Genomic DNA, 26,281 nt, shown 5'->3' with positions numbered 1-26,281 from the left:
GCCAGTTGTCTATAGTCTGTGGATGACACATCTTTGGTGCAGTTAATTTATTTCTGCCAAAATGTTCTCGCTTTCTTGAGGAATTTTTTGTGCTTCCATTTTGGTTTCCTTCGCTTAAAGGTCAATGTATGCGGAAATATCTGACCACATTTGTCAGTTGGAGCGGCCTAGAATCGCTAGCGAGTTTGCTGCTCGAATGGTAGTGGCCGCGATGGTAGATAACCTCTCACCTATACTGTCCAGACATCTGCCATCTTTGTCATGTGGAGTCGAGAGAGAGGGTAGATAGATTCCTAGAGTGAGGTTTGGCCACCTGTCAAACAACTGAATCTGGTTTTGGTTGGCTGATTAAACAAGCAGGAGAATTTTCAGGTGCTTTGTATGTTTTGTCTAGTCTGGGACGGATAGCTGGTGTGGATGTTGGTGTCTTCATAACCTTCAGGCCTTCTTCCCATATAAAATCAACAATCGGAATAGCCCGGACAGTCTTTCTAACTGTTTCTTTAAAGTCACAGGGAGAACAGCCTGACTGTTTCGTCGCCATTGGAAGCTGAAATCTATTGGTAGCCCGTTTCATAAGGCTGTAAAACCCACAGATACTGTCAGGTGGGGAATCCACTGGCGGTGGTGTGGAAATGGAAGGTGTCTGTATCTGACAACTGCCCAATCATTGGGGATGAAAGCTGTGTCCCTGATCTCCCCCTTTTCTCTGTCATCATCATCAGTTGAAGGTGCATTGTTCACTGAAGGTTGGATAATGTAGCAGTCAATGTTTACAACAGTGTAGGGGGTGCCGTGAACAGCGGTAACATACGCTCTTAAGTGGTACTGGAGTGGCAGATCCCGATTGTAGAAATTTGCAGTAATAGTCCTCCAGCATATGTTGCAAGTTGGTTACTAATGACGCTGGCATCTCCATTTCAAGTTCCTGCTGCTGTTCATTATAGGGAGTGAACTGCTCCTGATGCCCATATTGTTCTGGTGCATATGTTCCCCATACTACCGTTGATCCTCTTCGTCTTCCTTTTTACATTGGAAATGTACCTCTGAGAGGCTATGCGCTACTCCGAATGGGCTGCCCTCACTGGACTACACCTCCGCATTCTCATTGTCGTCCAATAGATTATCAAGTGTCGTAGGAGACACCTTAATGGATGAGGTGGCAATACTGTCTCCTGCGAGGACTTACACTTTATTGCAATAACACGTAACGGTCGTTGGTAACTGCTGTCCCGTCGATGGTATCACAAACTGCTCTCCCATTGTCGCATGGTCTCTCGTTGACAGTCTCAACGACAGTCCTTTTGTCATCAACAAGGTTGCTAACAACAGTGTTGCTGCAGTCACTGCTGTAGTTGATAGTAATGCCGTTGACAGTGATGCCGTGGACTGTGGTAACTTAAGCATCAACAGAATGACTGCCATCAACGGGCCCTTCATAGATGATTTCATTTATCTTTTGTTCGAGTATAGCAAAGACGTTGCAGTCGTTGACGGTGATGGTGCCATTGATTGTAACTTTGGCCTTGCATGAATTCAGACAGATGTAATCGTCATTGATGATAATGGCGCCAATGAGATTTTAATGGGTGAGGCTGCTGTAGTGAACGTCAACGTCGCTGTAGTGGCAGTGATAGCGGAGACTGTTGTCGACGAGAAAGTAAATTGTGCAGCCTGAGGCGAAAATACTGACTTTGTCAATGCCAGCAAGGATGTAGCAAGTTTTTTAACCTGGAGTGTTTTGGTGGAAAAAGAAGAGGGTTCAGAATGAATGGATTGTGAGGTAACCTGTCCCTTTTTTTGAAGTAGATGGACATTCCTCTGCCCTGGAATGCAAAGGATGGGATTTTGGGAACAATCCCTCAGTGGATCTCTCTCTTCCTTGAAGCCATAGCTTTTGTAAAAGGAACACTATCTTCATCATATAGAGGGCATTCCTTGGTTTTACACTTCTGAAGCCATAACCGAAGTCTAGCCTCACAGTCTTGCAAACTCTTTTGTGAAAAAGTGCAGCAAATCTTACAGTCTCTCACCTGGTGGTCAGGGTGAAGGCAATATATGCACTTCTAATGTGGGTCATCTGAGTGAAGCTGAGAGAAGCCTCATTTTACCACAGGTGCTGCAGGGCTGAAATAATCCATTCTTGGCTGAAGCTGACAATTCATTGAGAAGAAAGACCAGTCAAGAAAACAAACGCTGTTTTGAAGAAAACAATCCTCTCAAATAAAGCAGAAATCAGGAAAACTGAGCAGAGCTAAGATAGACTCCCATCACACGATGTGCGATAGAATATCTGATCAGGCCTCTTTAGTGCAGGCTCTAAAGGGTGCTGTCGTCAAATTGGCTGGACTTTGGGTCACTTCTGATTAACACTAATAACCTGTTAAAGTGAATGTCTTTTGTATTAACTTCAATGTAGCTTTTATTCTTTACTGCTTTTTATGGGATCGTGGGACTCCCACTACCCAGCCTCTTGGATTCCTTATCCAGTCGTGTGGTGAGGAATGTGCCATGGTTGATTTTGAATGCAGAGGCCTGGACAACCAGACTATCCGGAGTGGGTTGCAGGGTGAGGAAAACTGGGTCCTCAGGTGCGGGATGGTGGTGGCAGGAAACTGTTCTGTGCACAGGAGCCCCTGTTCAGGGCATAGCCCAGGCCCCAAAAAAGGATATCTGTGAGGGCTTCATTAAAAGGGAGAAGTCTGGTGGGGGTGAGTGTAAACTGACATTTGTCTTGACTGCTGAGGGCAACGTACATTCACGGGTCTCAGCTGCCCTCCTCACCACCATGGCAAATGAAGCCCCATCTTTCATAGTGACATTAGGAGGAGACAGTAAGCCAGTGTCTGAGGAGTTGTTCAAACCACCAGCATCTGACAGTTCCTCGTTCCAGTTATCATCAAGCTCTTCTATGAGTTTGGGGCCAGCCATAAGACTTCCCCACAATCGTACTCCTCACAGGACCCATTGAAAAATGTAGGCCCTGAATCTTCCAGCCAGAGTCTACTTTGAGCGACTATAGTCCAGCTCCATATTGGAGTCGGGTACAATTATGAGGTCTGTGCGCCAGTGGGATGTCAGTGAGGCAGGAAACGTCTCCACTGTAATGAGCTCAAGAGAAGATTGCAGTCTGGTGATTGGGCCGGATCCAGATCCTGGAACAGATCCAAAGGGCCTGGATTGGTGTAGATGGTGGACCCACCGGCAAGTTCCACTGGGGGCACCTGCTGAACCTGTGGAGCCCGAAGGCATTCGAGAGAGGCAGGTCCAGCCAAATATGAGGTGCACAGGCTCATAAAACTCCCTTAATTTAGCAGGAGTCACTCTGGCCTTGGGAACTTCTGGGAAGTGCAGAGCGGACCCAGACTGAGACACCGCGGCTGACGCAAAAGATAGGAGCATAGATCTGTGGTGTTGTTCCCACGCCTTATCTGAAGATTTGGACTGACGTGGTAAAGTCAAAGATGGCTACGACTTTCTTGATTTTTTGGATTTCTTTTGTGACGTACTTAACGACGTCTTCAATCGCGATGACAATCGCCAGGAACAGCTCTCTTAACAGGCTGGGGACCTTTCACATGACCACGACTTGGAAAGTCTCTGAGTGACTGGTGTTGGGTGACCAGAAGCTCCAAGAAACGCTTATGAATCACCTCTGAATTCACATCCAAGCCAACCAGTTTTCTGTTTCTTTTTTGCATAATTTATTCAGCACTCTAAGCCTCAAAGGGTACTGTTTTGATTTATACTGGGTGCCCCCTTGTGTCTGGACAAAGATAAATCTCTCTGAAGAGATATAATGATAGTGAAACACATGTCAGGGGCTGCTTTTATACATTCCAGGTTGGCTTGGATGGTATTTTACCAGTCCAAAGCTGTAATACTGTGCCTGGAGTGGTAAAAAGATTTTGTCATTTCACAGTTTGGGTGTAAATAGCACTGTGCTAATCCCATTCTTAAAGACTTTGCTATATAAATGGTAAATTATGTAGTCCCTTTCTAGCTCGGCGTGGAAGGCATTTTGCTAATCCTATGCTTAAAAACTTTGCTAGAAAAGCAGACATTTGAGGTGAGCAAATTTAGAGGGTCGCTGGTGTTGTAAAGTGCCTTATACAGGAGCTGCTCTCTGTCTAAACTTAGGAACTGCCCAAAGTTCTCTTTGTTTCTTTATGGCTTTCAAATATATATATATATATATATATATATATATATATATATATACATACACATATATGGAAAATGTCACTTACCCAGTGTACATCTGTTCGTGGCATTAGTCGCTGCAGATTCACATGCTGTGCACATCCCGCCATCTGGTGTTGGGCTCGGAGTGTTACAAGTTGTTTTTCTTCGAAGAAGTCTTTTCGAGTCACGAGACCGAGGGACTCCTCCCATTTCGACTCCATTGCGCATGGGCGTCGACTCCATCTTAGATTGTTTTCCCCGCAGAGGGTGAGGTAGGAGTTGTGTATGCTAGTAATAGTGCCCATGCAATGGAGTGAATGCGTATGCACCTAATGAAGTTTAAAGTAATATATTTTTCAAATGTACAAATGTTTAAGATATACTTCTAAACGGCTACAGGCTCCCGGGGAGGCGGGTGGGCGCATGTGAATCTGCAGCGACTAATGCCACGAACAGATGTACACTGGGTAAGTGACATTTTCCGTTCGATGGCATGTGTAGCTGCAGATACACATGCTGTGCATAGACTAGTAAGCAGTTATCTCCCCAAAAGCGGTGGTTCAGCCTGTAGGAGTTGAAGTAGTTTGAAATAATGTTCTTAGTACAGCTTGACCTACTGTTGCCTGTTGAGCAGTTAACACATCTACACAGTAGTGCTTGGTAAATGTATGAGGCGTAGACCATGTTGCTGCTTTACATATTTCGTTCATTGGAATATTTCCTAGAAAGGCCATGGTAGCACCTTTCTTTCTGGTTGAGTGTGCCTTTGGCGTAATAGGCAGTTCTCTTTTAGCTTTAAGATAGCAGGTTTGAATGCACTTAACTATCCATCTAGCAATGCCTTGTTTTGAAATTGGATTTCCTGTATGAGGTTTTTGAAAGGCAATAAATAGTTGTTTTGTCTTTCGAATTAGTTTTGTTCTGTCAATGTAGTACATTAGTGCTCTTTTGATGTCTAATGTATGTAGTGCTCTTTCAGCTACAGAATCTGGCTGTGGGAAGAACACTGGTAATTCTACCGTTTGATTCAAGTGGAACGGTGAGATTACTTTTGGCAAAAATTTAGGATTTGTTCGTACAACAACTTTATTTTTGTGTAGTTGAATAAATGGTTCTTGAATGGTAAATGCTTGAATTTCACTCACTCTTCTTAGAGATGTGATGGCAATTAAAAATACAACTTTCCACGTTAAGTATTGCATTTCACAAGAGTGCATGGGCTCAAAAGGTGGACCCATGAGTCGTGTTAAGACAATGTTGAGGTTCCATGAAGGAACTGGTGGTGTTCTTGGTGGTATAATTCTCTTTAGGCCTTCCATAAACGCTTTTATGACTGGTATCCTAAATAATGAAGTTGAGTGCGTAATTTGCAGGTAAGCTGAAATTGCAGTAAGATGTATTTTTATGGAAGAGAAAGCTAGTTTTGCTTTTTGCAAATGTAGTAAGTATCCTACTATATCTTTTGTAGATGCGTGTAAGGGTTGAATTTGATTATTATGGCAGTAATAAACAAATCTTTTCCACTTATTTGCATAGCAGTGTCTAGTGGTAGGTTTTCTAGCCTGTTTTATGACCTCCATACATTCTTGTGTGAGGTCTAAGTGTCCGAATTCTAGGATTTCAGGAGCCAAATTGCTAGATTCAGCGATGCTGGATTTGGATGTCTGATCTGTTGTTTGTGTTGTGTTAACAGATCTGGTCTGTTTGGTAGTTTGACATGAGGTACTACTGACAGGTCTAGTAGTGTTGTGTACCAAGGTTGCCTTGCCCATGTTGGTACTATTAGTATGAGTTTGAGTTTGTTTTGACTCAACTTGTTTACTAGATATGGAAGGAGTGGGAGAGGGGGAAAAGCGTACGCAAATATCCCTGACCAGTTCATCCATAGCGCATTGCCCTGAGACTGATGTTGTGGGTACCTGGATGCGAAGTTTTGGCATTTTGAGTTTTCCTTTGTTGCAAATAGATCTATTTGTGGTGTTCCCCAAATTTGGAAGTAAGTGTTCAGTATTTGGGGATGAATCTCCCATTTGTGGATCTGTTGGTGATCCCGTGAGAGATTGTCTGCTAACTGATTCTGAATTCCTGGAATAAATTGTGCTATTAGGCGAATGTGGTTGTGAATCGCCCAATGCCATATTTTCTGTGTTAGGAGACACAACTGTGTTGAGTGTGTCCCTCCTTGTTTGTTTAGGTAATACATTGTTGTCATGTTGTCTGTTTTGACAAGAATGTATTTGTGGGTTATCATGGGTTGAAATGCTTTTAGCGCTAGAAATACCGCTAACAGTTCTAGGTGATTTATGTGAAACTGTTTTTGCTGTATGTCCCATTGTCCTTGGATGCTGTGTTGATTGAGGTGTTCTCCCCAACCTGTCATGGAAGCATCTGTTGTTATTACGTATTGTGGCACTGGATCTTGGAAAGGCCGCCCTTGGTTTAAATTTATACTGTTTCACCATTGAAGCGAGATGTATGTTTGGCGGTCTATCAACACCAGATCTAGAAGCTGACCCTGTGCTTGTGACCATTGTGATGCTAGGCCCTGTTGTAAGGGCCGCATGTGTAAACTTGCATTTGGGACAATGGCTATGCATGAGGACATCATGCCTAGTAGTTTCATTATCATTTTGACTTGTACTTTTTGTTTTGGATACAAGGCCTGTATTACATTGTGAAATGTTTGTACTCTTTGTGGACTTGGAGTAGCAATCCCTTTTGCTGTGTTGATTGTTGCTCCTAAGTATTGCTGTGTTTGACACGGCTGCAGGTGTGACTTTGCGTAGTTGATTGAGAAACCTAGTTTGTGTAGGATTTCTATGACATATTTTGTGTGTTTTGAGCACCGTTTTAGCGTATTGGTTTTGATTAACCAATCGTCTAGGTATGGGAACACATGTATTTGCTGCCTTCTGATATGTGCAGCTACTACTGCTAGGCATTTTGTAAAAACTCTTGGCGCAGTTGTTATTCCGAATGGCAACACTTTGAATTGGTAATGTATCCCTTGTAATACAAAACTTAGGTACTTTCTGTGTGAAGGATGTATTGGTATATGGAAATATGCATCCTTTAGTTCTAGTGTTGTCATGTAGTCTTGTTGTTTGAGCAGTGGGATTACGTCTTGTAGAGTAACCATGTTAAAGTGGTCTGATTTGATGTAGGTATTTAATGTTCTGAGATCTAGTATAGGTCTCAGGCTCTTGTATTTTTTGGGTATCAGGAAGTACAGTGAGTAGACTCCTGTGTTTAACTGTTCTTTTGGCACTAATTCTATTGCTTCTTTCTGTAGCAATGCCTGAACTTCTAGTCCTAGAAGATCTATATGTTGTTTCGACATATTGTGTGTTTTCGGTGGGACATTTGGAGGGAATTTGAGAAATTCTATGCAATAACCATGCTGGATAATTGCTAAGACCCAAGTGTCTGTTGTTATTTCCTCCCAATGTGTGTAAAACTTGGTTAGTCTCCCCCCCCCACAGGTGTTATGTGTTGGGGATTTGTGACCTTGAAGACACTGTTTTTTTTAGGAGTTTTGGGACTTTGGAACTTTCCTCTGTTTCTTTGAAACTGTCCTCCTCTATATTGTCCCCGAAAACCTCCCCGCTGATACTGGCTCTGGTAAGTGGGCTTTGTTTGTGAGGTTGTGGCTTCTGTGGTCTGCCCTTGAAACCCCCCTCGAAATTGTGTCTTTCGAAATGTGCCTCTGCTCTGCGGGGAGTAGAGTGCGCCCATGGCTTTGGCCGTGTCAGTGTCTTTTTTAAGTTTTTCTATTGCAGTGTCCACCTCCGGCCCAAACAACTGCTGTCCGTTGAATGGCATATTCAGCACAGCTTGCTGTATCTCTGGTTTAAAGCCTGATGTACGCAGCCATGCATGTCTCCTTATTGTTACTGCTGTGTTGACAGTTCTAGCCGCTGTGTCTGCAGCATCCATTGCTGATCGAATTTGATTATTGGAGATATTTTGTCCCTCTTCTACCACTTGCTGCGCTCTTTTTTGGAACTCCTTTGGTAAATGTTCAATAAGGTGTTGCATCTCGTCCCAATGGGCCCTATCATATCTGGCTAACAAAGCTTGCGAATTTGCAAAACGCCACTGGTTTGCTGCCTGTGCCGCCACCCTTTTGCCTGCTGCGTCAAATTTTCTACTCTCTTTATCTGGAGGTGGCTCGTCTCCTGAAGTATGAAAGTTGGCTCTTTTGCGCGCTGCTCCAACTACAACAGAGTCTGGTGATAGCTGTTGTGTGATGTACACTGGGTCTGTTGGTGGCGGTTTATATTTTTTATCTACTCTTGGAGTAATGGCTCTCCCTTTGACAGGCTCCTCAAACACTTGTTTGGAGTGTTTTAGCATTCCGGGAAACATCGGCAGACTTTGATATTGACTGTGCGTAGACGACAGTGTATTAAAAAGGAAGTCGTCTTCAATGGGTTCTGAGTGAAGGCTGACATTGTGAAATGCTGCTGCTCTTGATACCACTTGAATGTAGCCTGTACTATCCTCTGGTGGCGAGGGTCTCGCTGGATAGCATTGAGGACTATTATCGGACACTGGTGCGTCGTAAAGGTCCCATGCGTCAGGGTCATCTTGACTCATCCCTGTATGAGTTGGGGATTGCATCATAGGTGGAGTGGCTACCGGTGATGGTTGTGGAGAGTGATGTGGGGATGGTGGTGGTGTTACTTGTTTAGCCACTTTTGCTTGTGGCTGTTTGTCCTTGTCTTGGAAGGCAAGTTTTCGTTTCATTCTGATTGGAGGAAGAGTGCTGATCTTCCCTGTATCTTTTTGAATAAAGAGCCGCCTTTGCGTGTGATCTGGCTCTATTGTCTCTAATTCTTGTTCAAATCTGTGTGTCTTCATTTGTGAGGACAGTCCTTGTTCCTCTGAATAGGAACTTATTTTCGGTTCGGAGGCCGGATGTTTCGGTACCGAAACCTTTTCGGCTGCTTTTTCGGCTCCGACGAAATCTTTTTTACTTTCGGCGTAGTGCCCTCTCGGTGCCGACCCATTTCGGTGCCGCTGTCTCGATGCCGAATCTTTTCGGAGCCACTCTCTCGGGCCCGAGATTGCTGCGTGCCTGTATCTCGACCAGAGTCGGATGACTTCGACACCAGCTCGCCCTTTTTCGGTGCCGATGGACGGTCACCTATTTTTCGGGTTAAGCCATGGCCTGTTGGCGGTGGCGTCCCCCTGGGCTTTAGCAGTCTTTTCGTGAGTTCTTTGTTTCGACGCCATTTGCAGTCTTCTTGCTCTTCGGTCCCGGAGTGTCTTCCTGGACCGAAACGCTCGACAGGCCTCACAAGTATCCTCCTTGTGTTCTGGTAACAAACACAAGTTACAGACCAGGTGTTGATCTGTATATGGATACTTGTTATGGCATTTTGGACAGAAGCGGAACAGGGTCCGTTCCATCAGCCTTGAAGAGACACGAGGCCGGGCCGACCAGGCCCCGACGGGGATCGAAAAAACCCGAAGGGCCACCGGAGCTCTTCTTAATTCGGTGTCGATCTGTTGTAACTAACCCGATACCGAACGCAAACAATACCGACGATTTTTCCGAGATTCTAACTAACTTCCCGCCCCGAAACACGGAGCGAAAAGGAACACGTCCGAACCCGATGGCGGAAAAAAAACAATCTAAGATGGAGTCGACGCCCATGCGCAATGGAGTCGAAATGGGAGGAGTCCCTCGGTCTCGTGACTCGAAAAGACTTCTTCGAAGAAAAACAACTTGTAACACTCCGAGCCCAACACCAGATGGCGGGATGTGCACAGCATGTGTATCTGCAGCTACACATGCCATCGAACATATATATATATATCCACACATACACTTAAACACTTTATTCCTCAATGTTGATGAGGCACCTAAAGCGGTCTCTAGGCCAAACATACATATGGGGCTTACAGGCCAGAGACTGTTGCTGGAGGATTAATTCTAAATGAACCAAACTTGAAATGTGGTGGAGCGAAGACCAACGTGGACCTATGAAGAGTGCACTAAATTGAGCTAGGTCAAATCAAGCACAACATTTTCATGAATAAGTCCTCTAGCCTAAACTAGTTCAAATAACTTATAAATTAAGACTAGCTGAGGGTCGAGCAAGTTTAGAAAAATGTTTCTTCATGACATACAGTGAGGACACTATTTGTTATAGCTGCAACAGAGGTCTGCGGCTGCCCCAATCTTTAAAAAAAACAAATAAAAAAAAAACAATTCCAAGTTAATTGCTGGAGCCAGCACATTCAAGCCTGATTTTTTTATGCACAGCCATCTGGTCTTCTTACACTGGTACCCATATGTAAACATTGTGGTCTCAGAGAAGATGACCACTAAAGAAACCTCTGCAGCTCAACACAGGTGTGACTCAAAATTATAATATTGCCTGACTGTAATCAAGATGAGCCTGGAAAGAGTGTTCGGTAAGTAAGTTCGCTTCATCGAGCTCTTTAGCTAGCCAAGCTGTATGTGGGATAAAAAGTTTATCTGACGCTACCAGGGTCTACTTGCAATTATTATGAGGTAGTCTCACCCATTAAGGTATTTTATTGCACCTTTGGCTGGCAAGGATCAAACTCTAATCATATGAGATAGTTATCAACTGATTAAAGAGAAGCAGCACTTACATCTGACACTCCTGCTCATCTTCTGCTTGAAAGTGATATGTTCGATCATCTGAAAAACAAAAAACAAATTTGAACATGTACTGTAAAATATAAACATTATAACAGTTTACTCTAGACAATCATTATCGTCACCCAATTATCCATGAGCTAAAACAAGCAATAGCGATACATATAATACAAAAAATCTTCTATAAAACACTAAAAATGGACACAGTAAAAACTGCAAAAACATAGTCAGCGCATAATTCAATATATTAATTAATCTCACTGAATCGATAATAAAGTAGCACATTAAATAATGTAGTGATTACCAAGCATGCTTCGGTTAGAAGTAATGTAACAGGCACTGTCATACTAGTCTCATTTTTCACTATCCATATACAGACAACCACAGCAAGCATGATATTCCCTTTGAGTACCATGCAGTGATCTTGACAGGCCTTATGTCATACTTTAAAAAAGATTGTTTTAATCATAATCGTCTCAATTATGCACTGAGTTTCTGCCTCCACCAGAACAAAGGTTTCAGCATCTGCAAATGCCTCAAAAGCATATGTTCTACATGGTGCCATATATAATTTAAAGCAAGATTATTCAACATGGACTTATTGTAACAAACCAAGGTAGATTGACTATTCTATTGAGGAACAAACTTTTTTCCAATCGGAGGTAGACTGAATTCAAGGGATTTTATCCTAATTTCTCTCTCCAGGAACAAAATGTGTTTAATATCAGTTGTTATTCTGATAGCAAAAAAGCTAACTCCAGCTTTAGAGGCACAATCGGCATACCCTGGCAGTGCTAGAGTTGAAAGAAATTTACTCTGGGAAGCAATAAATTGAGGGTCAAGAAGTGGTAGTGGAAAAGGGATAGAGTCACCTGAGGCAGAGCCATGCAAAGCTGAGTATGTCTGTAAGAAGCTGGCTCTCTATTTGGTGAGCTAAAAGAATGTTAACTGTGCAGGGTCTAGTGGATTCCAGATTGGTTTAACCAGTTCAGACACCATTGACACGTTTCTGGCCTCAGTCGTGTCTCTGGTGGGTGAACTGGTTGAGATTAGTCAGTCAACACACTACTGGTCAAGGTTTTTAATGGGGCACCTATAAGGTGCCCTCTGGGTGCATGTATTGATAAATTCATCACTGGATTCAGTGAGAGTTTATTAATACAAGATGCCATCATGTAGCTGGGCAACTCGTATTGACCAGTTTCCAGCACATATATTAAAAATGGCTTCCCTGTCCACTTACTATGCCTAAGAATCGACAAAGACATAGAAGGGGCATATCTGCTCATGCAGATATATCCTAAGTGATATAATACACCCTGGCTTAGGGCTAGAAGGCCTTCTGTAGGGGTTACTTACAAATATCATATGCAGTGGTAGAAGACATGGCACACCAGGTTGTGTGCCAAGTCGTGTTTTTACTTTGGCTCCACTAGGACACGCAGCCAGCAATGGCAGCACTGTGAGTGCTTGGTGAGGGACCTCTTAGGGTAGCACAATTCGTGCTGTTGTGCTTAGGGACCTTCTTTAGCACGACAGGCCCTGGGCACCAGGGGTACCATTTACTACGGACTTACAGAGGGTGCTAAAGGTTGTGCCCATTGAGGAAAACAACTCTACCATTTTGGGAAAGAGATCTGGCACTGGGGACCAGTTAGCAGGAAACCAGTGCACTTTCAGTCAAAATCACATCATGTACCAGGCAAAAAGTGCGGTTAAACAGGTACCCCCCCTTGCAAAAACAAGCAGTTTTGTTATAGGCAGGTGGTCATCTGCATTTTTTGTCCCGGGATCTGCTGCCATTTAGGGAAACCTACCAACCCCAGACATTTCTGAGCACTAGACACCAGGGGGAGTCCAGGGAGGTGTGGCTTCCTTTGATCCCCCAACGTTTTTTTACCTAGAATCCCCTGCAAACCTCAAATTTAGCTAAAAAAAGACTAAATAGAATATCCAAAAGAAAGAACATTACACAAGATAAGAATCCTATTCCCCTGATAAATACTTCCAAAACAGGTTCTTCACAATGTGCTGGAAAATGTCCATTCCAAGTAGGTGAGAAGTGGACCTTACACCATATAGACCTGCAGAACTGAGTAGGCAAAATATCCCTCTCTGCAGACTAGTGAACCGATCCAGCAATGACTGGTTAAAGTATGCGTGGTTTCCCTAGTGGCTGCCAGACAGATATCACCTATAGGTACACTCTGAGCCAGGGCTGTAGTCACAGTTTTGTCCCTGGTGGAATGAGGCCTGGGGAGGATCTTTGTTTAATCAAAACACAGTTTTATATAAAGCACAATCCATTTTGATAAGGTCAGTTTCTGGACTGCATTTCCTTTCTTTGCACCAGCAAATCCCACAAGCAGCTTGCCATTAACCAGGTGCTTGCCACAGGTCAAACCAATGTAGCCTTTCCTTCTCATTACCAATGTGGCAGTGAGAAAACACAAAAAGCAAAGGACTGCCAGACATGGAAAGGTGACACCACTTTTGGAAGAAAGAATGCGTTGGACCTAGGCATCCGTTTGTCAGGGAAAAATGTAGTATACAGAAACTGGACTAGTAATGCCTGTAAATCACTGATGGACGTCATGTAAATGAATTTAAGGACTGAATTAAGGTCCCACTTCTGCTTAATAAAAACAGAAAGGGGAAAAATGTAACTACCCTTTTAACAATAATGATGGATGACCAGGCAAATGAAGAAAGAAGCGCAACAGCCAATAAGTAACCTTTAACTATGTCCAAAGCACAAATGAAGGGTAGCTTTCACTTGGCTGAGCCATCAAAGGCCAAGCGTGGTGCATTGGCAGAGGGACGTAATGGAGTGGGTGGTGGCAGAGGAGGAACGCCTTAAACGAGTATAAGAGAACAGATTATAAGGCAAACAAAGACATACAAACCTGGGGCAAATTTGTAAACAACTTTGAAGCAGGAGATAGTAAAATATTGAGTGACATAACAGATGAGTATTAGGAGAGGGGGAGGGAACATTATTCTGGACTAAAGTAACAGCTGAAGAAGTATATGTATGATGATGGATATTAAATGTGTGGCTTAATGACATGGATAATAGTGATGTATGTTACATGATTGTCTGTAGCAATTATCTCTTTTTGTTAAATTGTTGGTATATGTACTTTAAGTGCCGGGATTGGCTGGTTGTTCACTTTAAAAATGCTAATAAAAAACAGATTCTATAAAAATAAAAATAAATCTCTGTCCAAAGCAAAGCCTTGCCGGGACAAATGACAAAATATGAAGAAGAACATTAGATTCTTCCATGCGTAAAGGGTTGAATTACTTCTCCTGAAACAAGCAACACATTTAGTACGGCAGCCCAAATAAATGGACTTGGTGGAAGGGCAGTGGGCAGTCAGAATTGAACCTATTCTTTTGACCTTTCAATTCGTTCTGCTCAATCTCTAACCATGCAGAGGTAGATTTAGGAGGTTTGGATGAAGCAATCTGCTCTGCTGATGGGTTAAAAAGTAAGTCAATGTTGAGGACAGTGTCAACAGCTTGAAGTATCAAACCCTCTAAGTCTAATCGGTGCCACCAAGATCAGTTGTGCTTGATCCCACAAAACTTTCTTCAGGACCCACGGGATCACTGGCAAGCTGACGGAATCCGATCAAAGGCAGAATGTATATCCCAGGGACCAATAGGCACAAAACTACAGTGCACGGGAGATTGGACACTTTTCTGAGTGTCTTCTGAGGTGAGAAAAAGCCCTACAAGAGTACGTGCTTACCGGGTAAAGAAACCTTGATCAGTCCACGATACCCATCATTGTCAATGAAGCCTAATGAGTTAATCTGCCCAGAGGCTGAGTGATCACTCCAGGTGACGGATTTTATGGTGAGTCATTCTAGGTCTAGCCAGTGCCATAGCTTTAGAGTCTCTAGACAGAGGGCATGAGATTCCACTCCGCTTGATGAAGTACACATGGAGGGTAGGCTGTCAGTCAGTGCGTGGATCTACTTATCCTTCATGGGAGGCAAAAAGGCCTTGAGAACCACATGAATGGCAACCAACTCCAAATTACTGATTTGATGGTGCTGCTCCAGAAAGCTGAATCCTTTGATCTCCACACCATTTGGGTGACCTCCCAAACCGAGCATGAATCCATCTGGATCTAAGAAGGAGGGATGAATGCTGTGCTACATGCCAGACTGACAGCTGCCATCTACCACTGAAACTCCTTGGCCACCTTCTCAGATGTGAAATCTGTCTGTGAAGGATCCCTAATGCTAGACCCACTGACAAAAGCTCCACTGAAGGGCATGCATGTGCCAAAGACTGAGGCACCATTAAAATGCAAGATTCTAGAAGACCAAGCAGTCTCTGATTTGTCAAGGCTGGAACAGTGTATGTATGAATATGTTATTTTTATGCAGCAAACATAGCTAAAAGGGAGCAGGGCACCATACATGGCCGAATGCAAGCTTAAAGTCAGCAAGTCATAGGAAAGGAAGCAAAGTTGTGGACAGTTAATTTTTTGTGATGTAGTATTCTTTAAAGCGGTGAGTGTTCAACTCTTTCATAAACTGGAGTATTGTTAGGGTGGTTCAAATAAATATAGAAAGGTTATTTCAGTTACTGAGTACATAGATGCAAAAGGCCAGTTGGTTTGATTTTCCTTTTCACACTTCTCAGTCTACAGTCTGATGGTGTCTTAGCTGTGGTATGCTGAGAATCACCATAGATGATGAGCTTATCTGCAAGATAAGCGGGGGTGCTGACTGTGATAGGTTTTTAAATAATGTAGCTAGTTTTGAAGATGAGGCGGCCTGGCAAAGGGAGCCAATAGAGTTCCATCAGTATGGTCAAGTGTCCAACCACTGGCACTCTGAAGATCCAGGCACATAGTCTTCTTCAAAATGAAGTTGGGCTTTATTGTTTGAATAACACAACATGGATGCGCCCCAGCTGAAGCCAGTTTCAGATCTGAAAACAGAGCACAAGTGGGATCTGGACCTGGCGCCTCTGCAGCAGAGGGCAGAGCCTACGAGGAAACAACTGGCACAGCCTGCAACAAAGGATTCGAGGCACAGCCTGGTGCCGGACGCAATGTGGGTGGAGTTTATGCAGGGTCAGTCTGTGTTGGAGAAGACCAGCTAGCAGAATCCTGACTGAAGGTTACAACAAATTGGTGGGACCCAGAGATTCACCAGAGTGAGTCAGACCCATTATGAAGAGCAGCAGCAAGGTTCCTTGAAGGTGATGATGTGCTGCAGGAAGACACTGGTTCTAGAGCTGGAATCAGATCACAGCAAGCGTTCAAACCTGGAGTAATGGATTTTGAGTGCCCACCATCAGAGACAGTGGAAGTGTCGAGAAGAAGAGCTTCATTTGGCTTTCTAGTGCTCTTTCTTTGGCTTGTCTCTCAGCTTTGTTTTGGGCTTATCTGGAGACTGTGAACAAGACTGGGAAAGCCTTGCGACTTAAAGTGGAACTGACCCAGGTTCTTGTGGTTGGAAGTATACAGCTTAGCTTCTCACTCTATGTTGGACCTCAGATACACCAGGGAACGTTTGCGAGAGTACTTGTATCCAGGCTTACTGCCAAGGCACAAGAGACAGACGTGGTGTAGGTCCATCATTGATATCTATTTGCTGCACGCTTTAAGTCCTTCCATTTAATGGGGTGACATTTCCACACATAGTCCAAATATCTTTTTAAAAAAATGTTTGGTCAAAATAACTGAAAACGGTAGGAGCGGAAGGGCTCTGAATCCACATCAAAAAGAGTGCAAAGCGGAACAATGTTTTTGAGCAGTGGTGGGATCTATAGGCGGCTCCATGCTATCATGTTTGGACATGGGCTGGAGTCACAATGGAAGCTGACAGCATACCGGAGTAATTATAAACGTTTCTGGATCCAGTCTGGGAAATGGGCAGATTCCCAAAGTCAGGCATTTCCAATTCAAAGCAACAATCACAAGGAGGTGTGACTTGAGGAAGGGGCAAAATGGCAGATCCTCTGTGAGCTATCCCCTCTCTCATCAACAAATATTTCAGCAACTTTTGAAAACTGCAAACTCTACTTATGCCAACGAATGCCAGTGTACTGACTGAGCTGCAGGACTAGCAGGCTGCTTCCTTATAAATCAGGGTCGCATCAGATTTAAGGCACACATTCCGAATCAGCCTGCTCCAGCCAATAGGAGGCCAGGCCTAATCTCCCCACTGCATATTTCTGCAACCCTTGTTGCAGGCCTATCTGGATGCTTTAACACATGTCAACTACAATGCTCTACAAGCCTCTTCTCTATGCCTACGTACAACAGTAAATTGGCACCCTATGTCTCAAAGTGAGTGTGGCTCAGCAAATCTGCTGAAGGTGGTCCACACCTCAGATTCCACATACACCTGCCATTGTTGTAGCAGCGGTGTCTCCGGCGCACCTTTACAGCTGCTCCACCCTGACTCTGCAGGCTTTAGCAACACTCGTAAAGCCCACTATGCATATAGGCTTAAACTGATGGCCCCACAGGATCTCAAAAAGCCTACATGTACCACTAATGATTGCAAATGTTCACTCTATGCTTGATTTACCTTATTGATAACAATGATTTTAATGCTTCTAATGAGTAAACACTCTCAAACAACGCACTTCAGCAGCATTTAAGAAGCACTGTTCTCCGGTAGGCCTGATGTAAAATGTGGCACATCCATTTTGTCCTAAGTAGCCTGTCATGCCTCCAGGCCTCACATCGGATTTGATCTTAGTACCTTCACCCTCTGTTATGTGCATTGACCACTGCAATGCTTATTGAGCCCTTCTGGAAGTCGCAAGACAATTTTCAAGGCACTTTCTTGCACCCTTGAATGGGAGACAACAGTTGACTGTGTTGTATTAAACTCAAAAGTCTCTGGCATAGTACCATCATGCGGGTGCTCAGTACCCTGCTTGCAACATAGCATGAAGGCATCAGTAACACAAATCTCTTCTTGCAATAAGTATTTCTTAGAGAGCGGCTGTGCAGTTCAGAAAATGGCCAAATCCAAAGAAACCAAAGAAAAAGCAGGACAAATGAACAAGTTACTTACCTTTGGTAACGCCTTTTCAGGTGGATACACTAGCTACCTGTGAATTCCTCACCTTATGAATTCTCCCAATGCTCCAGCATTCAATGGAAATATTTCTTCCCAGCTCTGCAAGTCGACGAGGACGTCACAATTGCCCGACTCCACGCGACTCTGTCTGAGGTCATCGTGAAAATAAAAGGTACTCGTCGGCGTGCATTTTTTAGGTGCCTTTGAGGCAAACAGGTGATCACCGACTTCACAAACTCAATATATATACATCAATCAAATATAATACATAATATTTATTCAAATAAAAAGAGGGAAAAAAAAAATACACATATACACCCAAAGAAATGTTGGTATGAACAGATCAGCAACGGGGAGGCGGGTGGGACTGTGAGGAATCCACAGGTAGCTAGTGTATCCACCAGAAAAGGCGTTACTGAAGATAAGTAACTTGTTCTTCTGATGGATACAACTACCTGTGGATTCCTCACCTTATGAATAGAGTCCCAAAGCAGTACCGCACTCGGAGGCGGGTGCCGGAATGGTCACACCACAAAATCCTGCAGCACAGATCGTGCAAAATGGCCGTCCCACCTAACTTCTAAGTCCAAGCAATAATGCTTAGCGAAAGTGTGGAGGGAACCTCAAGTTGCAGCCTTACAGATCTCAGCAACCGGGACACCTCGTACCAAGGCTGAAGTGGCAGACTTAGCCCTGGTGGAATGGGCCCTGATACCAACAGGAGGAACCTTCTTTGCCAAAGAATAATAGAGTTTAATGCAAAGAATGACCCACCTGGACGGTGTTCTCTTGTGGACTGCCATTCCTTTCCTCTTCCCCACGTAGCCAATGAAGAGTTGATCGTCCACTTGAAACTCTCTGGTCCTTTCATTTTAAAAGCTTAAAGCCCTCCTTGGGTCAAGCCGATGCAGTCTCTCCTCCTCTTTCGAATGGATTGGGAGGGTAAAAGGACGGGAGTGTTATGGATTGCCCCATATGAAGTGGAGTAACTACCTTTGGTCGGAAAGCAGCCCTGGTTCTCAGCACCACCTTGTCTGCATGAAAGAATGTGAAAGGGGGTTTTACACTGTAAATCACTCACACGCCTAGCAGACGTGATGGCTGTGAGGAAAACTCTCCAAAACCAATAACCTTAATGGGCAAGAATGCAAAGGTTCAAACGGTGAACCCAACAGAAAAGTGAGAACTAAATTCAAATCCCACTGAGGCATAACAAACGGAGTGGGAGGAAACTTGTTAGTTAACCCTTTAAGGAACCTAGGAACTATAGGGGACTTAAATAAGGAAGGTTGATCAGGAAGGCAAAGAAAAGCCGACAGCGCTGATAAATAGCCTTTCACCGTTGCAAATGTGCAACCCTTCTGTGCCAATGAAAGTGCAAAACGCAAAATATCAGATAAATGGGCCTTTAAGGGATCAATTTGTCTCTCTCCACACCAAGTAACAAATTTTGCCCATCTACCGGCATAGACAATCTTGGTGGAGTGTTACCTGGCTGATAAAATAACGTCCACCACTTCTGGCGGGAGAGAAAATAATTCAGATAGCCCCGTTCAATCTCCAGACATTTAGGTGCAGGCTCTGGAGGTGGGGGTGTAGAACCTGCCCCTGCGACTGCGAGAGGAGGTCTACTCTGTGAGGGAGACGGAGCGGAGGGCACAGTGAGAGTTGGAGAAGGTCTGTGTACCACACCCTTCTCGGCCAATCCGGAGCTATTAAGATAATCTGGGCCCCGTCTTGGCGAATCTTCCTCAGAACCCAAGGAATCAAGGGTATGGGGAGAAACGCGTAAAGCAACTGGCCGTTCCAGGATATCTGAAATGCGTCCCCCAACGATCCTTGCAACGGATAATGGAGACTGCAGAATGACGGGCAGTGCGCGTTTCCCGAGTGGCAAACAGGTCTACCTGAGGAAACCCCCACATCTGGAAGATGTAATGGATCAGGTCTGGATGGAGCCGCCACTCGTGATTGTCCAAGAAATGCCGACTGAGACTGTCCGCGCGCACGTCCAGAACTCCTGCCAGATGGTTTGCTACTAAGCAAATCTGATGGTCCTGAGCCCAGGACCAGAGCCGCAGAGCCTCTCTGCAGAGAAAAGACGACCCTACTCCTCCCTGCATGTTGATGTACCACATCGCAGACTTGGACCGATTGCCCGCAAGGGAGGGGAGGAAGCCCTTGAGAGCCAGACGTATCGCCCGCAATTCCATCAGATTGATATGAAACATCTGTTCCACTGGAGACCAATGACCTTTGACCACCAGGTCCCACAGATGTGCTCCCCACCCTAGAGTGGAAGTATTCGTTATGACAGTGGCCACCAGAGGCAGTAATGAAAACAGCCTTCCTTGTGAAAGATTGCTGTAGACAGCCCACCATTGTAGATCTGCTGCAGCATCTCTGGAGATCGTTATCGATTCCTCAAGATCCCCTTTGTGTTGAAACCACTGCCTGCGGAGGCACCACTGAAGAGCCCTCATGTGCCAGCGTGCATGAGTGACCAACAGAATGCAAGAAGCAAACAGACCGAGCAGACGTAGGACCTTGAGGACTGGAACAACTGATCCATTTCCTTAAAACGCTCTAAGGCAGAGTCAGCTTTAGCTCCAAACAATTTGTCCCCATCAAAAGGTAGATCCAAAAGGGTTGTCTGCACATTCGTAGAGAATCCCGAAGATCTCAACCACGCATGCCTCCTGGTGACAATAGAAGTGCCCATCGTCCTGGCACAGAGTCTGTAGTATCCAGGCCCGACTGGATGACTCGCCTAGCTGCAGCCTGCGCATCTGACAGGAGTCCCTGCAATTCTAGCGGCAGATCAGGTACCACAGTTTTAGCTGCGTCCATCAGAGCATGAACGTACCTGCCCAATACGCAAGTCGCATTGGCAGATTTAAGGGCCATGCTGCAGGACGAAAAGGTATTTTTGGCCGACTGCTACATCCTCTTGGACTCCCTGTCTGAAAGTGTAGCAGGGAAGGAACATGGAGCCGAATGAGAGGAGCAAGAAGCCTGGACCACCAGACTCTCCAGAGTCAGATGTTGTGACAGGAACACCGGATCGCCTGGAGCCACCCTGTACCTTCTTGCCACTGATCTGTTGACAGCTGACAACGTCACAGGCTTCTTCCAGACTTCCAGAATGGGCTCCGTAAGAGCATCGTTAAAAGGAAGTAGTGGTTCCGCAGCAGCTGAAGCAGGATACAGGACCTCAGCCAAGATGTAGGTCTTAACCTCTGCAGCAGGTAGTGGGAGATCCAGGAACTCTGCTGCCTTTCTTACCACCGAATGAAAAGAGGCTGCCTCTTCTGTGTATTCTCCTGGTGAGGCTAGATCCCACTCAGGAGAAGTGTCTAAACCACTTGCTGAGTCCAAGCCCTAATAGTCCCGCAGGGGCTCCGCAATTTCTCCATCCTACAGGAGCTGTCTGTGATATTCCTGCTCCTCTAACATCCTCAGTGCTCTTCTCCTAGATCTTAACCTGGCCTCTAATCTCGGCGTCGACATGGAATTCTTTGACATCGACGACATCGGCTTCAAGTTGGACTGACGACCAGCAGACACACACCAATCTCCAGATTCATCCGGTGTCAGAACCGTACCCATCGGCGCCGTGGACTCTCGGGCCACTTCACCGGCATCGATCGAACTAGGGGCGACGTCATCAGCTCCATTGGTTTAGCAGGTGAAGACTTCGTCGTCAAAGGTCTTCCAGGCGATACCATCGGCATCGGTGCCGGACTAACACCCTCCGCAGGATAAAAGGGCATAAAAGGTGCCGCCTTGTATGGAGCCGGAGCGCCCAATGTAAAGGCCAAAGGATCTGTGGGACCAGCCGGTGCACCACAAGGAACCATGGTGTTAAAGATATTAAACATGGCATTCAGAAATGCCGCCAGATCCGCTCCCGGAGTGGGGAAGGCAGGATACAGCTGCACCTCCTGCGGCGTCGGTGCCAGATCCGGAATATCCGGATATTCCGTCTGGGCAACAGGTGAGAAGTGAGGACTTCCCTGAGGCTCAAGCACCTCAAAGATTGACAGTGCCGGAGAAGCCTGACGACTCTGCTATGGAGTCACCGTCAGACTCACCTCCCACATCGCACAACGCCGACTGGATGGAGATCTCGACCGAGACCGACTTCTATCCGAACGACGCCGGGAATGATGTTGATGCCGTTTCTTGTGCGACTTCGAGGATTTTCCGGAAGAAGACCTCCGATGACTCCTGTCCTTCTTCGCCTTGGCCAAAAATAATTTGGCCTCCCTCTCCTTGAGCGCCTTCGGGTTCATCTTCTGGCAGGACTCACACTCCTCTATGTCGTGCTCAGAACTCAAGCACCACAGGCAATCATTGTGTGCAATTGTCACAGACAAGCAACCCCAACACTCCAGACAAGGTTTAAAACTGGATTTCTTAGAGGGAGACATTGTAACAACATTCAACACCTCTGACAACAGTAGCCTTTCCCAAGAGCTAGGAGAAAACTGTTATGCTTCGAAGGCAGGGAAAAAAGGGAACTGACGTTAGCACGCCGGCGAGGACCTTTTATTGCCACAATGATGTCCGACGGTGTCACATGGAGCCGGGCAATAGTGACGTCCACGTCGACGTGCAGAGCTAGGAAGAAAAATTCCCATTGAATGCTGGAGCATTGGGAGAATTCTTAAGGTGAGGAATCCACAGGTAGTTGTATTCATCAGAAATGTATAAATCCTCCAATAACAGAGCCAGCAATAAAAGAGAAAGCAGAAACAAACTCTTCTGGAGACAATTCAGAAAAAAAACACTCAAAGTGGTGCATGGCATAGTGCAGATCATCAAAATACACCTGCTAAAAGTCAAAATTGTAGAGGTGAGAAAAGATTTAAAAGACTTAACCTTGAGAATCTCCAATGCGTAATACAGCATCCATAAGACAAAAGGCAAAAGCAAACTACATCAGAGGCTAAGCGAAAAAATACCACACGAGGATTGCTCCTCTATAGTGTGAAATCACTGACTTAGAAGACAGCAACAAAAGGAGCAACCTCAGTATTCTTGGTCTACTGAAAGGAACTGAGTAATCAGCACTCTCTAATTTTGCCTTTCTAGAACACTGGCACCCAGCACTCTCAGCACCACAGTCCCAAGATATTGCATACGCCCACTGTGTGCCAAACAAAGGCAAATTTAAAATCACACCAAGACCACTCATCTTTAAACCCTTAAGACATAAGCAACTGGAGAAAATCCTCACTATCGTGAGAAAAGCCAAGATTTCAACAGGGACACTGGCGCTAGAGGAAGATGTTTCACTGCACTCCACAGCAAATTGTCCAAGATGTTCATCCAAAATCCATTTTCAGAACTGTTAGACTTGGTATCCTTGGTGTGGTTTCCCCTAACTTTTTGCCTCTGTTTCTCAGGTTGTTGATGTGTGCTGGACTCTGTTTTTGCTGTTTTTGTTACTATGGGTACTTTACCACTGCTATCTAGTGCTAAAGTCAAGTGCTCCTATGTAAAATGGATGTGTAATTGGATTTCCATGATTGGCATATCTGATTTACTTGTAATTCCCTAGTACAGTGCGCACTAGAGGTACCCAGGGCCTGTAAATCAAATGCTAATAGTGGGCCTGCAACACTAGTTGTGACACCCACATTAGTAGTCCTGTAAACATGACTCAGACCTGCCACTGCAGTGTCTGTGTGTGCAGTTTTAAACTGCCAATTCAACTTGGCAAGTCTACCCACTTGCCAGGCCTAAACCTTCCCTTTTCTTACACTCAAGACACCCCTAAAGTAGGCCCTAGGTAGCCCCATGGGCAGGGTGCAGTGTATGTTTAAGGTAGAACATTTACTACTGTGTTTTACATGTCCCGACAGTGAAATACTGCCAAATTCATTCTTCACAGTTGCAAGGCCTATCTCTCTCATAGGTTAACAGGGGGGCTACCTTTAAATATGATTAAAGTGTAGATTCCCTTTGGGAGCAGATGGACATGTGGAGTTTGGGGTCTCTGAACTCATAATTTAAAAATACATATTTTAGTAATGTTGGTTTTGAGGTTGTGTGTTTGAAAATGCCATTTTTTTTTAAAGTAGGCATTTTTCATGCTTAAACCATTTTGTGACTCTGCCTGTTTGCGGATTCCCTGTCTGGGTCAGTTTGACAGTTGGGCTGTTTGCACCTCTCTCTAGACAGTGACACAAAGGGAGCTGGGGTGTAGCCTGCATATCCTGATAAGCCATCTGTGCTAGGAGGAAGGGGAGGAGTGGTCATTTATACCGGAAAGGGCTGTGCCTACCCTCACACAATGCAGTCTCCAACCCACTGGAGTGTGTCTGGGGCCTGGCCTGGGCAAGGCAGGCTCCCCCAAACAAGAGAGACTTTCCTTTGAAGTAGGTCTACTTCACAGGCCAAAATGGGTATAAGAAGAGCACCCAAACCCCTGAAAAATCTGATTACTTCTGGAAATCAAGAGGAATCTCTGCCTGGTGAAGAGCTGAGGAGAGGTGCTGCCCTGCCTGTGACTCTGCTTTGTGGAGCTATCCTGCAGTTGCTGCTTCTGCCTGTGCAAGGAGTCAAAGACTGGACTTTGTGGTGCATTCCTGCTTGTGAAGACATCTCCAAGGGCTTGTCCTGAGCTTGCCTCCTGCTGTTGAAGTCTCAGGGCCATCAAAGACTTCCCCTGGACTCTCTGCTGAGACTCCTGTCCTCCCAAGTGGTGCCGTTATCCAGTTCGTGGGGCCTTGAAAGGTGAAGCTGGCAGACCAAGACTGAAAATTCACGCACAGACCGCCGTGAGGGGAAAAGTTCAACGCACAACATCCGCTGACGGAGGCTGATGACGTTGCAACCCACATAGCGCAGTTTTGCTGATACCGTGCGGCAGGATTTTCAATGCAAACCTCACTGTGTGTGAAAAGAAAACAACGCAAAGCCTATTTGGACCCGAGGTGCCTGTCCGGATCGACGTATCGCTTGCCTGCGGAGAGGAAAAACAACGCATGTCGACCTAACTGGGGTTTTGCACTACATCATGCATGCGCCAGGCTTAATGTATGCAAGGGGGCATTCCTCTGTTAGGAGGGCCAAAAAAATGATGTAAAGAAATCTGTTAGATTCTTTTGCGTAATTTTTTTCCGCCACTTTTAACACCAGCTCAGAGCAGGCATTAAAAGGAGGGTTCCATTGGTTACAAAGGGCCGCTGGGTGCTTTGCAAGATTAGCGTCAACATTTTTTACGCTAATCCTGCAAAGCGCCAGCTAGCGTAAACAATTCTGATGCTAGTTCCCTAACTACTGCCATGGTGCACTGTATTTTGAATATGACGCACACATGGTGGCGTTTGGGGGGCACTAAGTGGTGCAAGAAAAGTGGCGCTGCACTGTGTGTAGCGCCACTTTTCTTAAATATGCCCCATAGTTCTGGTATTTGCAGCAGGCTTATTAACCCTATATGCTACTTTATGTTGAGTCAAAGCTTTCACTAGGCAAAACTCCTATCTTTCTCTCTCTAGCCAGAACATTAATCACAAGAGATATCTTGACGATTTAATTGTGTCTTGAAAGCTAAACGTGCAAGGATCTTTTCAGCAGGTGCTTTTAAATTGCAAGTTTCGGTATTTATTGCTAAACACAGCGCCCTCCTGAGGTCAGCGTCCGGTGCGGTCGCACCGCTCGCACCGCTCAAAAGCCGGCCCTGACCAAAGACCCCATTTCTAACAAGAACTATCTAAATTCAAATGTCTATAAGGGTTAAACATGCACCTTCAACAAACCTGCTGAACTGGAGTCTTTTATGGGAAGAAGTCTGAATATCACATGGACATGTGAATTATCTCTCTTGTGTCAAGTATACCACATAGGTCCTATAATCTGCTACTGTTACTAACCTTTGCTGTTCTAATTATGTGTCTGTCTTCAGATATATTTAGTACTCACATATGGAAAGAGTTATGTACCATGTGGTAGGCGATACACAGTATGCATTATGTGCAACACTCTAACAACTTGAAGTATTTTCTCAAACATGCTTTAAGTATGCCATCTTTAAAGCTAACTGTATTGGGATGAGATGATTCTGCTAAACTCATATCAGCTATTCAACTGTCATTATTTCTAGTACTACCAACCTAAAAAAACACAACTAATATGCATCCACATGAAAGTGCTTACCTAAACTCCAGTTAACCAATTATATACCTTCAAGTTATCAATCAGTTTGACGTTTATAGTTGTGTTAACTATAACCATCTGAATGGCATCCACTTATAATGTTACCTTAGCTTAAGTTACATTTCTAGTTCTATCAGGCACAGTTTCATATAAGACTTATAGTTTCAGTATTTCCTCGCAGGTGATAGTGCGCTGTACAAATACCCATAATATAATATAGCAAGGTATC

The 26,281-nt window shown here is 44.8% G+C and overlaps 1 protein-coding gene across 6 annotated transcripts in view; it reads right to left on the bottom strand.

Moving 5' to 3' along the window:
* The window catches only part of ASAP2 (ArfGAP with SH3 domain, ankyrin repeat and PH domain 2), a 916,066-nt gene that overhangs the window by 397,209 nt on the left and 492,576 nt on the right, over nt 1–26,281 (bottom strand). For all 6 annotated transcript variants that reach the window (XM_069235900.1, XM_069235899.1, XM_069235896.1 and 3 more), the window contains exon 13: nt 10,816–10,864. In XM_069235900.1, the coding sequence (XP_069092001.1) occupies nt 10,816–10,864 (49 nt within the window). The remainder of the gene's footprint in view (nt 1–10,815; nt 10,865–26,281) is intronic.

The sequence above is a fragment of the Pleurodeles waltl genome, chromosome 5 (genome assembly GCF_031143425.1).
Source record: "Pleurodeles waltl isolate 20211129_DDA chromosome 5, aPleWal1.hap1.20221129, whole genome shotgun sequence".
In the NCBI taxonomy this organism is placed as follows: domain Eukaryota; kingdom Metazoa; phylum Chordata; class Amphibia; order Caudata; family Salamandridae; genus Pleurodeles; species Pleurodeles waltl.
Note: the sequence above shows the minus strand (reverse complement) of the source record. Positions and strands in the feature narration are given on the sequence as shown.